The sequence below is a fragment of the Megalops cyprinoides genome, chromosome 9 (genome assembly GCF_013368585.1).
Source record: "Megalops cyprinoides isolate fMegCyp1 chromosome 9, fMegCyp1.pri, whole genome shotgun sequence".
Classification (NCBI taxonomy): Eukaryota; Metazoa; Chordata; class Actinopteri; order Elopiformes; family Megalopidae; genus Megalops; species Megalops cyprinoides.
In genome coordinates, this window is record NC_050591.1 from 1,181,017 (window position 1) to 1,195,406 (window position 14,390).

At 42.5% G+C, this 14,390-nt stretch overlaps 1 protein-coding gene across 1 annotated transcript; it reads right to left on the reverse strand.

Annotated features, from left to right (window-relative positions):
- Positions 1 to 8,363: 8,363 nt before the first annotated feature.
- On the reverse strand, positions 8,364 to 10,994 carry LOC118783383 (40S ribosomal protein S25). Its single transcript, XM_036537230.1, has 5 exons — positions 10,961 to 10,994; positions 10,182 to 10,274; positions 9,865 to 10,048; positions 8,962 to 9,060; positions 8,364 to 8,437 (listed from the first exon to the last, which is right to left on the reverse strand). The coding sequence occupies exons 1-4, from the start codon at positions 10,961 to 10,963 to the stop codon at positions 8,966 to 8,968; spliced, it is 375 nt and encodes a 124-aa protein (XP_036393123.1). The 5' UTR covers positions 10,964 to 10,994; the 3' UTR covers positions 8,364 to 8,437; positions 8,962 to 8,965.
- Between the last annotated feature and the right edge of the window lie 3,396 nt (positions 10,995 to 14,390).

The following is a 14,390-nucleotide window of genomic DNA, read 5'->3' on the forward strand; positions in this document are numbered from 1 at the left end:
TTTGATTGCATTAATACATTTGAAGTGAAACAAACATTTCAAATTTGCATTGTTGTAGGTATTGTGGTGACCTCACCACTCCCCGCCGTTATCTGCAAATGCGCCGCAAGGAAGCTATATCAAATGCAAAAAATGAACAATCTCCAAAAATGAATACAAAATATTCTTCAAAGTCTGATGCAAAAGGTTTATTGTACATGGTTCAAAATCACATACAGTAAACCGGGGTGGTCCACGCGGAGCAGTAGCATCATCAGTCATAACCCCAAGCAGTCCCCCAAAGCAGTCCCCTAAGCAGTCAGGCAAGCAGTCCGGCAAGCAGCCCCCCCAAGCAGTCAGGCAAGCAGTCCCCCCAAGCAGTCAGGCAAGCAGTCCCCCCAAGCAGTCAGCCCAATCCCCAAATGCATCTCCCTTTTTATGCTTATTCCCTTAGCCCCTCCTGGAGCTTAGACTCAGACCCCCTCCTTCAGTTTCATAACACACATTCTGTACACTATTTTTCCAAGATCACACCTGTCTAATTAAAAATAATTACCCTGCCTTGGCTGTGCACTATTAACTCCAAGACTGCGCATATCTAATCTTTAAAAAATAACTTTCCTTTCTTGACCTCCTCTGCCTCGGCTATGCTCCATAAAGAATCCCTGTTTGCGACCCCCCTTTTTTAGAGTCCAAATCTTATCAAGGGTCCATCCTCCGAGCAGCGCTCGGACAGTGTCCAACTCTCATTTACAGCCCCACAACAGGCCTTACTTGGCATACAGGTATCTCACAGCTGCATACCCCTCCCGCAGTCTCCTGTACTCTCTTGACCCTTCTTTCTAGTTTCTGCTCACAGGCATACAAAGTATAATAGGATACATTATTATTTATTTAAGGCCTATAGTGTTAGGTTGTTTAATTAATAGAGTAAATGGCTCATATATCAATAACTTCAGTTAATATATCAATAACTGCAGTTAAAATAAAAAAACTAACATCTATTGGCAATGCTTATAATGTTTGCTGGCAATAATTTATCCCCACCAAGTAACAAGCTTAATTGTACCACGTCAAGATCCGCTTTTCTCTGGTGGGGTGAAAGTGGCAATTCTTACAATTTCCACATGGGGTATACACTTAATCAGAAATTTTCCACAACAGTATCAACACAACCAGTCATAATGCTGACTAGGTCATGGTTTGCTGAATGATTGAAAACGTTGTTATCCCTGTGAGGAAATTTGTCATGCGATAGCCTATTCAACAATCGCGGACAATGGTCAAAAAGAACACAATCCAAGTATGACACCGATTGCTCAGTCAAATAAAATGTTCGAGGTGACAATTTTCACACGTTTCCTTGTGAGACCCATTGATCCGTGTAGGCACTAGGAACGAACATAACAGTTCAGTGGAAGGAATCTGGAGCACAAATGCCAAAAGGCACACAGATCGACTGTGCCACACTGTTGCAGGTAATACCTTTTATGTCTGTATAATAAGAACATAAGAACATATGATGACGAGAACAGGCCATTCGGCCCAACTAAGCTCGCCATTTCTTAATTAAAGAGTATCCAAAACTGCATCAAGTCTAGGCTTGAACACAGCAAGGGTCTCTGCCTCAACTACATGACCTGGCAACCTATTCCATGTATTGATAACTCTTTGTGTAAAATATTATTTCCTTATATCAGTGCGGAACTTACTCTTAACTAGTTTCCATTTATGTCCTCTTGTTTTACAGAGTGAACTCACCCTAAAGAGTCTATTATAGTTGACCTTATTGATTCCTTTTATAAATTTAAATACCTCAATTAAATCACCCCTAAGCCTCCTCTCACTTAGTCTAAATAGGTTAAGCAACTTGAGTCTTTCCTCATAGCTTTTATATTTCATGCCAGGAACTAATTTAGTTGCCCTTCTTTGAACCTTTTCTAGAGCTTCGATATCTTTTTTATAGTGAGGTGCCCAGAGCTGCACACAGTATTCCAAGTGAGGTCTGACTGAGGCATTGTATAATTTCAATATAACCTCTTTAGATTTATACTCAATACTTTTGGCTATATATCCCAGCATCCTGTTGGCCTTTTTTACTGCTACAGCACACTGCCTAGATCCTGTTAAGCTTGGGTCAACCATTACTCCCAAGTCCTTTTCAAATTGAGCACATTCTAGTTTTTTTTCCACCCATGAAGTAGTCTTGTCTAAGGTTCTTATTTCCCACATGCAAGACTTTACATTTATCTAAATTGAATGTCATCTGCCAGGTATCTGCCCACTTTTGGATGCTGTTTAGGTCTTCCTGTATTACCTTAGTTGATTCTATACTGTTGGCTAGACCCCCTAGTTTTGTATCATCTGCAAATTTTACTATTTTACTACTAACCTCTGCATCAAGATCATTTATGTATATAAGAAATAGCAAAGGCCCCCAACACCGATCCCTGCGGGACTCCACTTCGTACAGGACCCTGCTCTGATACAATTCCTCCCACAGTTACAGTCTGCTGTGATAGCTCCTGTAATTCCCGTAGATGTCATTTTCAATATGAGTCTCTCGTGCGGAACTTTGTCAAATGCCTTTTGAAAGTCCAAATAGATAATATCATAAGCTTGGTTTGAGTCCAGACATGCTGTAGCTTCCTCAAAGAAGTCCAGGAGGTTTGTTAAGCACGACCTCCCTCTGCGAAAACCGTGTTGGCTATCATTTAGAACACCATTTCGTTCCAGGAATAATTCCAAATTATCCCTAATGATGGATTCCAGTATTTTGCATGCTATACAAGTTAAACTGACAGGCCTATACTTTCCTGGTTCAGTCCGGTCTCCTTTCTTGTAGATAGGTACTACACTGCCATGTTTCCAGTCATCTGGTATTTCTCCAGTTTTAAGGGATTGCTTAAAAATAACTGTCAGAGGCTTGTAAACCACCTCTGCTAGTTCTCTGAGAACTCTTGGATATATTCCATCAGGGCCTGCTGCCTTATTTGTTTTAAGTTTTTGAAGTTTATCTAGTACTTCTGCATCATTTAAATCAATTTCCTCTATAAGTCTCTGAGAACTGACTGCACCTGAAGGCATATGCAAAAACACTTCACTACTGAAACTCTCCACAAAGTAACTGTTTAGTGTATCAGCAATAGCTTTGTTATCGTAAACCATAACCCCATCCTTATTTTTTATACCTCTTATTTCATCCTTAACTATCCTTTTTTGACCATAATATTGAAAAAAACGTTTAGAGTTGCTCTTTGCATCTAGTGCAATTTGTCTTTCATAACACCTTTTGGCTTCCCTTATTTTTTTTTTCTTGCATATTACTGTATTCATTCTTCTTACTATCTGAGCTCTCCAACTTGTATTTTCTAAATAATTTCCTTTTTTGTTTCAAACTGTTCCGTAGCGACTTATTCATCCACTGTGGATGCCTCTTTTTCAGCTTTCCTTTTCTCACTTGCGGAATGAATTTACGCTGTACATCCAGAATAATTGTTTTAAATATGCACCACATTTCTTTGACAGTTTTACCACCTAGAAGAGGTACCCAGTTTATATTCCTTGTATAACCACGCATCTTAATAAAGTCAGCTTGCCTAAAGTTGAATACTCTAGCATTGGAGAATGCAGACTTAACTTGCCAAAAAACTTCAAATGTAATTGAACTATGGTCACTTGTACCGAGTAGTTCCCCTACCTCAATACTGCCGATTCTATCAGGATTATTACACAGAACCAGATCTAGGACTGTGTTCTCTCTCGTGGGTTGAGTAACAGACTGTATCAAAAAACAGTCATTTACAACATCCAAAAACTCTTCCTCACATTTACCTTGACCTGACACAGCTTCCCAATTAATTGAAGGGTAATTGAAGTCCCCCATTACTATTGTCTCACCCTCCCGACATGCTAGTTTAATGTTATCAAAGAGAGTACTACTGACATTGCTGTCTGAGGCTGGTGGCCTATAGCATACTCCAACATTCAGGCCTTTTTCATTTTCCCCCAATATCTTAATCCATATGTCTTCACTAACACCAAGGGGCTCCATTCCTGGTATTCCCTGAGTATTAAGATTATCCTTTACATAGAGAGCCACGCCTCCTCCTCTTCTATTGATTCTATCTTTTCTTAGCAGCTTGTATCCCTCTACATTGTACTCATCCCCATCCCCTGCACCAAGCCACATCTCTGTAATCCCAACAACATCAAAGTTACTATTACTCATAACGTTTTCCAGATCGAGAATTTTATTTTTTATGCTTCTAGCATTTAAACAGAGGAATTTCAGGGTACCACGTGTGCCTCTCCTGCCCTCCACCCCTGCCCCCAACTGCCCAGAACCACCTCTATTACAGTGCTGCTCTGACTGATTTACAAGCATCGTTTCCTCTCTAATAATAAGATATTTAGCCATGGTGTGTTCTATTCCGGCAGTCTGTCTATCCCTACCCATCTGACTGTATAAACTCCCTGCCCCCCCAGACCCTAGTTTAAATAACCCTCTGCTACCCTAAGCATACGCTGGCCCAGTGCAGCTGTACCCCTCCGGTTCAGGTGCAACCCGTCCCGCTTGTACAGGTCACCCCTGTTCCAAAAGGAGTCCCAGTGCCCCATAAACCTGTACCCCTCTTTCCTACACCAGGTTTGTAGCCACTTGTTAAACCTCCATATAAAGGCTTGCTTCCCTTTGCTTGCACGTGGTACTGGTAGAATTCCAGAGAAGACTACCGTGGAGGTTCTGCTCCTAATCTTCCCCGCTAGCTCAATAAATTTTTCTTGCAGAACCCCGAACCTACCCTTTCCTATGTCATTGGTTCCAACATGAACCATGACCACCGGATCCTACCCCACTCTGGCCAGGAGCTTGTCCGCGTTCTCCAGGAGGTCTCCAACCTGGGCACCAGGCAGGCAACAGACCATGTGAGACTCCTTGTCGCGCGAACACACTATGCTATCTACCCCTCTAATGACTGAATCCCCCACTATCACCAACTCCCTTTTCTTGGAGGATGAGGCCACCTGGGTGCCCTGAGGCTCTTCAGTCCTCCCATTCTCAGGATCGTGGGTCAACTCGTCCTGCAGTGGCGCGAAACAGTTGGTCACCGCGATCTCTGGAGATGCTGCCCCTCTTGGAATTTTGTGCCCCTTTCTACGCCTACGCCCTACTGTAACCCAGCTCTCTCGCCCTATCTGGTCTGTATCTTCCCCCCTACCCGGCTTGGGTGAGCCCACTATCTCTCTATAGGGCGTACTAATCAGTTCCTGGAACTAACAATTCAGGATTACTGTGGAGTCCAGCTAGTTGGGCCTCGAGATCAAGAATCTTGTTCTCCAAGTGCTCAACAAGTCGGCAACGGTCGCAGATGAACTCATTCTGGAGGTCTCCCTCCAGAAATCCGATCATCCGGCAACTCTCGCACAGTTTTGGCCACTACGTTTACAGTTCAGCAGACGCGCTAACACAACCAGAATCAGAATATCCTAAAATCTGACGCTGAAAAATAGTAGAAAAAGGTAAAAAAGCGACCCGACTAGCTAGCTAAACTACCCGGATGCTTACTTATTTAGAGATTTGCTCCTGAGAGGGCGAAAAACCACAAAAAACCTCTCGTCGGCTAGAGCCGAATTAGCTGCGACGGAGGAAAAAAAGTGGAAAATTCCCTCTCTGTCCCCTAATGGCAGCAAAAGATTCAACTTTAAGAGCAGATCAGACCTACCTTATGTAATAGCTAGGTAAATAGCACCAACTTTTATTTTTATCCAATTGAATGTAATAGCACAGAAACCACTCCACAAACACAACACCAACAAACACAGCAGGAACTCGTCCCAGCTAGAGCAATCAAGCAAGAGCAAGAGCCGACGGTGATAATTATGGTGATCGGTTTATAACTCGTATTTCCTCTCAGGAACGAGAGTGGGAACCAACTCAATATTTACCATATATTATTCATATATATACTTTGTCCGTATATATATATATATATATATATATATATATATAAAACCGTACCATGAAAGATGACGCCAAACGAGTTCACGAGAACGTAAGAACGAACAAAAACGCGGACTCATAAACAGCCTTAGCGTCATCACGTGCGCATAGTTAACGCATCATATCTGCCGATGCCAATAATTAACGTCTTAAGTTTTTATCGGCCTATATCGATGTCGTGCCGATATCATCGCACATCCCTAGGAAGCATCATATTTCAATTAAACTTTCATTCTCAAATTACGTTCATGTTGAGAAACTAAATAGAGACTTTAACAGTGTCTTTAGAGAGGTGGGTGCACTTTTGAAATTTCTGCTTAGTAGAAGTCTGAGCTGACACATTTTACTTTATCACTTGGATAATGTCTGATTTTGCTCTTACCCACCTGGGTGAGAAAGAACATTAAGTACATTCTGTCTTGGCTGAAGACCCAGTGCTGTCAGAAACTTTCCCCATGATCACAACAGCATGACACAGAAGTGACACTGTACAATGTGTTATTTATGCAAAATTTTGTAAACAATTGCATAAAACTGCATGGCTGCAAAACATTCCTGCTGAGTACAGGGAAAATGGTTCCTACTAATCAGTAGTACAAAAATGAAATACACCATACCCGAGAGACACATTAGACCATCCCATTTGCCCGATTCCTTTGATTGTAATTACTAGCATTCCCGTTCTTTTTTGGTGTATTACTGAGTAATTTCTACTGTTGTGTTCACACAGTTCTTTGGCAGCAGTTACTTTGCCATATCTACAGCTGGCTAAAATGTAAACAAGCAGTTTTTGGTTCATGCCTTTCGATTATCTCTCCCAGTGCTACACACTATGTTGTGTATTCAATGAATGCTATGCAACAAACCTTACACTTCACTGAATTAATTTTGCAGTGATGGATGAAGTGCAGGGGAAGGAACTTAATAGCCTATAGTCTGTGTCAAAATCAAAATGGTGCCGTTCCATCTACATCAAAATGCTGGTAAAACTAGAGAGACAGATTCACATTTGTGAAGTTCTAATTCGACTTATCCGGATGCCCTCGTGCAGGCAGTGTCAGGATGCATCAGAGCGCAAAGCAGCAATTAGCATTTAAGGCTCAACAAACAACGCCCGGCAACAATAGTGAAGTACTGCCGTGTTTTGATTGAGGTCCAGGCACGGCTTCACATCAAATGAGGGGAGTGCAGATTTGCTGTTTCACAAGGGAGGATGGTATTAATTCCAGAACTCTTGAATTGACACCCAAAAACAAACATTACTCAGCATTGCAGTCAATTACAACACTCCTCCAAACTTCTACTTTCCTCTTAAGAAATAAAAAGCTTATTACTCTGAAGCATATTTGAAGTGAGGCAGGTCTGAAACAGAGCCATACTATATATGTTACTGCTGAGTCCACTGTTTGAACAAACTGTGAGCACCATTTTGGCAAGCCAGGAAAAAGGGGCTTTGAGATTTCTTGTCTTTCCTGCTTGACCATAGGAACCCAGGTCAGTCATTTGAAATGCAGGGTGATGTGAGAAGATGCATTAAAAAATCACTTGCAATGCCTCATGAACTTGCCTTGAGGAGTAATACTGTATTTCTTTAAACTGACAGACCTGCAAGTTTTCACACAGGCAGCAAAACCTCAGAATCTTCCTTTGTATATGTGAATGTTGTGACAGCTTCAGACTGTCAAAACCTATATTAATGCCTCTGATAATGACTATGACGTTATCCCTGTTGTGTGCTCAATATTGAAAAGAATGTTAACATAAGCTATGCTTTTGACTTCAAGTGGACTTAATCATAATAAATATACCCAAAACACTGGTGTTGTCTCCTGGCAGTGTACATTTTTTCATTTCTTATCAATTTACTCGTCAGTTGATGCATTATCCATTTCAAAATAGGTTAGGTTAGCCTTGATTTTCTTGAATCCTTTGTACATTTTTAGAGGGGACAGCTGAACTTCTTTTGAAGGTAACACCGCAGTCCTGCAGCAGAGGAAAAAGTTTGCCCTTTTACAAAAAAGGTTGTTTCATAAAAGGTTTGCTCCATCTGACCAACTGTTCTGTGGGGCTTCTTCCATTCTACTTAGACGTTTGCTAAATTTTGGAGTGCGTAGTGCTGAACAATTTCTTACAGTAACTTCCTTAGAACCTGCACATTTTAGCAAGCGTGAAGCTGGATGTATAAAGCCTCATTGCCAGGCATTGTCCCCCTGGAACAGAATCTTCTGGAGAACAAACTGACATGACAAGGTCAGAGACACAGTGTGTTCTTAAGGCATCAAATGTGATCCGCACACTGAATCAACACCCTGACAGGAAGCACATCAGGAGATGTCTCGACATCTCGACACATAAGCTAAAAAAAACAGCCAAAGTCCACAAATGATTTTTCTTTTGTTTATTTGCATTACATCGTTCACTCCCCTCTGATCTTCACCGGAAATACAACAGTATGACCTGAAAGGGGTACCAAAAAAAACAAACAAACTCAAAAACCCAAATCACACCAGTTCAGTCCAGAGACATTTACCAAACTATCCTGCAAGCATTATCAGAAATAACTGAAGCAATGAATATGTGGCAAACCTCAACATCCAAACCAATGTGCCTCCACATGAAAAGTGTATTTCCAGATTTTAAAGGCAATTGCACAAATACCTTAATGGATCATGTGAATGACAATCTAAATGGACTGTTACTGGCCATGTTTCTGTATTAGAGCCAAATCTGGAGAAATGATATAGAAAAGCTTTGGCAAGTTCAAGGTAAACAAGTGTTGTTTGCAGCAGTTGCCAAGAAAGTCCACTTCCTATATTCTATTTGCCAAGACAGGTCAAAGAAATACCTTAGCTTGTACTTGCAGGTTTAGAGAATGGAAACATAACCATTCAATGTATGGCCACAGATATCCAGTCGAGGACAGACTTGAGCATAGATGTATAGCTCGAGGACTTCAATGCAGGGGACAGTACACCGCTTACCTGTTTATGCCTCCTTCTCTGTCACTGCCTCGTCTCCACCCTTGGTGTTTCGTGTGTAGATCACCTGTGCCCTGTGCTTGGAGACCAGCTTGATCATGCCTGGGGAAGAGACAGAAAACTCATCAGCCTTGTGATGCTGCTTGCTTTGACACAATTCACAAACTTTCATTTTGGAACACTACCACTAAGAAAAGAACCATTTCCTTTCTGGTCTATGGAAAGCACTGGAACAAGAAATAACATGCAACTAACACTGAAAGCACTGAAGACTTTTACTGAACAAGCATTAGGAAGAATATGGTTCATTTAACGAAGCCTATGACAACATTGGATCAAAGTACCACAGGATACTATTACCAATATACAACCACAGTAGATTAAGTGCCAGTGCAGCCTCAGGCAACAGCATCTCATAAACTATCATTATTTGGACTGGAAGTGGAATAACATGTCAGAAATCTTCACCCACATTGAAGAACTATTAAAATTCCTGGAAAATGTATAAAGTTTCAGCGCGTCTAAACAGCCATTATTGTCATGATGGGTCCAGGGTTCAAAAAGTAGATGTAGGGTACAGAGGCTCAAACCAACAGCGAGACAACACCAAGTATTTCACAACTTCTGAACCTCAGGCCTCACCTTCCATAACTCAGTCTGTGAAAAGCCCTGTGGTGCTCTGTATACAGGACTAAGCCCAGGGTAAATTAGGTGTAAGGTAGAGAGGGTTTTCTTGATCAATGCTGAGCAGATTATGTAGCTTCATTGTTCTTTAGATGATCTGGAAAGTGCATCTGACAAAGCCAGCTGTATTAGCCAGTGCCACAAGTTTTACCACAACTGCAAAGACCAGTGAAAAGCTGAAGCCCACCACTCATCCAAACAAAACAGGCTCTGTGACATTACCTTTGCCAAGGAGCTCCTGAAGAGCAGCCCTGGCCAGCGAACCTCGGATCTTTAGCCTCTCAGACACAACAGCTGGTGTGATGAGTTTGTAGTTGGGCACTTCCTTGTACAGCTTGTCATAAGTGGCCTTGTCGAAGAGGACCAGGTTGTTGAGCTTGTCCCTCACCTTCCCTTTGGACCACTTCTACTTGTGACCGATAAGTCATGAAAAAGACAGAGCAAATCTTTGCTGAACATACCACTGCATTCAAAAGATGTTCATGTCTGTTGTAACCCCTCTTTCACTGGTAATGGAATACACAGCATCTGAATCTCACCTTCTTCTTGGCTTTGCCTCCGGATTTGTTAACCGGGTCCTTGTCTTTCTTGGACTTTCCCGAATCCTTCTTTTTCTTGTCGTCCTTTGGAGGCTGAGTACAAAACAAGGTACAGACAGCGATTTTTTTGCAACATGCCACCAAACATCTTCACACTTACTAGCGGTGGTAAAATGTCTGGTGGTTTGGTAAAATGTTTAAACTTTCTAAAGTAACAAACTGGCCATCTCTTCAGTACCTCGTTAGGCAGTTATCAACGTTCACTCCACAGTCAGAAGACAGCTAGGTACCTAGTTACAACTCAGTAACTCAGGAAAGAGACAGCTGCGAACCACACTCCTTAGCGTTACGTAATATTCAGGTAGCCAGAGAGGTTTTGATGGCCCTTTCAGTCAGAGCTGGCTAGCTGATTAATGCAGCGCTCAACATAGTGGAGACCAGTAATATTTTAAGTCACTTGAAGGATGAATGGACTAACCAGTGCGTCGTTACAGGTTTTTTTATTAAGAAGCTAATGTTGAACCTTAACAGATGGAAACGCTGCTAGTTTGCTAGCTAGCTACCCCGGGCTCCCACAGCACGTTGCAGGAGGAACGCACGCTAGTTATCACGCTCACTACAGTCTGAAGAGCAAATGTGACTTTTGTCTAAAAAGACTAGCTAAGTGGGTAGAGACAACAGGCCCATTCGGTGCATTTTAATTTCAAAGAGTTCAACACAGATCTCTGTACACCTTCATGTTTATATTATTTCGTTCATAATTTACATGGAACCCTCACCATGTTGCTACAGAGTCAAGATGCCGGAAAGAAAGGAAGTTACATCCCCGCACGAACCCCTTTGACAACCCTTGCATCCGGGCTACTTGCTGCCGCAAGAATGTCTGGGCAATTGAGTTTTTCTAACATAGAGGCCTGGAATGTCAGTTTATTTTTAATCTGCCCCCTTTCCAGTGGTGTAGTCTACGTAATAAAGTACCGAGGTGGGTACGTCATCACTGTTTCTTCGCTGGTGTCGGAAGTAAATTCCCTATGGAAAATTACAATGGGCTTTGCACACTATCCATCTTTATTTAAGTTCGGATTCATTTCAGGAGCTGGAAATTTCCTGAATTAACCTGTTCGGTGTGAGCATATATTTGGACTCGTCAAATGTTTCGATATTTTCCGAAAATGTTAAGATTTAAGACTTGTAGTTCGTTTTGTAGTCCACTTTTCGAACGACATATCCAAAAGAGCAATGCGGGGGGAACGTCCTAACAAATCAGATACCACCAACTCATCTGGGCATTCTGGCATCTTCGGTTTAGAAAACAATTAGCTCTGAACCCAGCTAGGTTTGCTAGAGGAAGACACAGTAGCAAACAGGATGACAGTTGGTAGTTAGCTAGCTAACAAACAACCGTAATCGTTATAAAATGGTTCACTGCTTTGTCCTGGACTGCAGCCACCGTACATATGTGAACGACTGCAAATTTTTCAGGTTTCCAAAATGCCGCACGGCATAGTTTTACATTATAGAAACCATGAAGGTTAACTCTGTAAGCACACCATCAGAGAGACGTCTGTCAAATGTAGCTAACTGAATGTGCATTTTCACTCAAGTCGAGTGCCCAAATCTACACGTGTAAGCAGAATTATCTTTTTGCTTAAACATCAAGGTGTTTCTGACTAGATATGTCTTTAAACATGTAATGTTGCTTGAAATAAATAGGTTTCATCCTCTGAAAATACATACCCAGTCCTTTGGAATGGCCTCAAAATGCATGTGCCGTATGCGTTGGTGATTATGGTGGTGGTTATGGGTTTGTTGGGTGTTGGGCTGGGGTGTGCGTGGAGGGAGGGGGTGGGGGGAATCATCGCAGTATACCCACTACTGCAAACTAGACTACACCTGCCTCTTTCGGATAAAATAATAAATAAAAACGTAGCAAACAGACATCACAATTAAACATAAATAGACGTAAACGTATTTGTTTGTGTTCTTTGGACACTGTAACTCTACCGATTTGGCACGTCGCGATTTCTGCACACTTTGCCAGTAGGGATGGTAAGATTCACCGATTCGTATCGGTGCACCGGCATAAAAGTTCACGATGCGATTGCCCCAATTAAAAAAGTGTGCACCGGATACAATTTGGGATGATGTATGTGTATATATATATTGCACACTTTTATATATTATATATTAGTAGAGGACCAATGTCCTTATCATTTACAAATGTGACCAATAATTTTATATTTAGATTGATTTCTCCTCTCTAAACTTCTCAAGCGCACTCCCTCATCCCCAGCCAATTTTCGTCAAGTCTCTCGGCCAAGTCTCGCGCGAGTTGGAGGAGTGTCCAGGCGAGTCACAGATTATCATGGACGAGGAAGAGCTACACGTTCCACTGAATTGCTACAAATCAAATGTTTGGCGACACTTCGGATTTTTCAAGAGAGACGGACAATAAATGAGATGCTTGAAAATAAATGAGTTGCAATACTAGACACAAATATGTGAAGTAAAAATGGAACTTTTTAGTGAATTTATGATTCGCTGTCTGTTTAAGAAGAACCAAAGAAATAAAATCAAACTATCTGTACCATATTGAATTGCATAGCATCATATTCTTTTGCATCGCATTGTATTGCTTTGAATCGCATTGTGTTGAATCAAATCGTGTCGAATCACACTGCATCGCAATAGGGGTGAATCATATCATATCGCATTAGTAGTTGCTCCATATGTATCTTTAATATATGGATCGTTGGCAATGCATCGAGATGGGATTCATATCTAAGTGTGTGGAGAATATCACCACACGTGCCAACCAGAAACCCTGGCTCACCAGAGAGGTACATGCGCTCCTGAAAGCACGTAATGCTGCATTCAAGTCTGGGGACAAAGATGCTCTTAGATCTGCTAGAGCCAACTTGAACCGGGGCGTGAGAGCAGCAAAGCGTGCTTATGGACAGAAAATCCAGAGTCACTTCTCTTGACACCAAGAGAGACCCCAGGCGCTTGTGGCAAAGCATCAAGTCCATCACAGACCACAGGTCCTCCCAACCACCCTGTGATGACAACACCGACTTCCTCAATACACTTAACACCTACTTCAGCCGGTTTGAGGAAAAGAACAATACAACAACAATGAAACCCCCCCAGCCCAGACGATGCAGTACTCTGCCTTGACCCAGCTGACGTCCAGAGGACCCTACATAGGGTCAACCCACAGAAAGCTGCAGGTCCTGACAACATACCAGGGTGTGTACTCAGGGAATGTGTGGACCAACTGACAGACGTCCTCACGGACATCTACAACATCTCCCTGAGCCAAGCCATCGTACCCCTGTGCTTTAAGGCTACTACTATCATACCACTGCCAAAGAAGTCACCAGCATCAACACTCAATGACTACCGCCTGATAGCACTCACTCCCATCATGATGAAGTGCTTTGAAAGGCTGGTCAGCCACCACATCACATCCAGACTCCTGGCAGCACTCGGACCACTCCAGTTTGCATACCGCCCTAACCGCTCCACCGATGATGCCATAGCAGCAGCACTTCACCTGAGCCTGGCGCATTTGAACAGTTATGTGCGGATGCTCTTCATTGACTTCAGCTCTGCCTTTAACACAGTCATCCCCCAGCACGTGGTGAGAAAACTTGGCCCACTAGACATCAACACCCCACTGTGCAACTAGATATTGGACTTCCTCACTGACAGACCCCAGACAGTACGAGTTGGGAACAAAACCTCTGAGACCATCGTCCTGAACACCGGGGTCCCCCAAGGCTGTCTTGAGCCCGCTGTTGTTCACCCTGATGACCCACGACTGTTGTGCCAGATACAAATCGAACCACATCATTAAGTTTGCAGGTGACACAACAGTGGTGGACCTCATCAGCAATGATGACAAGTCGGCCTACAGAGAGGAAGTTAACCAGCTCGTCGATTGGTGTGAAAACAACAACCTGTCACTGAATGTCAACAAGACTAAAGAGATCACTGTTGACTTCAGGAGAAAGCATACGGTTCATAATCCACTCACAGTCAATAGCAGCACTGTGGAGTCAGTGAGAAGCACCAAGTTCCTAGGGGTGCACATCACTGAGGACTACTAATACCACCTCTCTGGTCAAGAGGGCTCAGCAGCACCTGCACTTCCTAAGGCGGATGAGGAGAGCAAACCTTCCCCCTCCTGTCCTCACAACTTTCTAC

What these genes read in the sequence shown, in the direction of transcription:
- LOC118783383 (XM_036537230.1), bottom strand. An exon ending in GAGGCAAAGCCAAGAAGAAG is followed by an intron (nt 10,049 to 10,181) that starts GTGAGATTCAGA and finishes GGTCACAAGTAG; the next exon opens with AAGTGGTCCAAAGGGAAGGT. An exon ending in TCAGGAGCTCCTTGGCAAAG is followed by an intron (nt 9,061 to 9,864) that starts GTAATGTCACAG and finishes TCTCTTCCCCAG; the next exon opens with GCATGATCAAGCTGGTCTCC.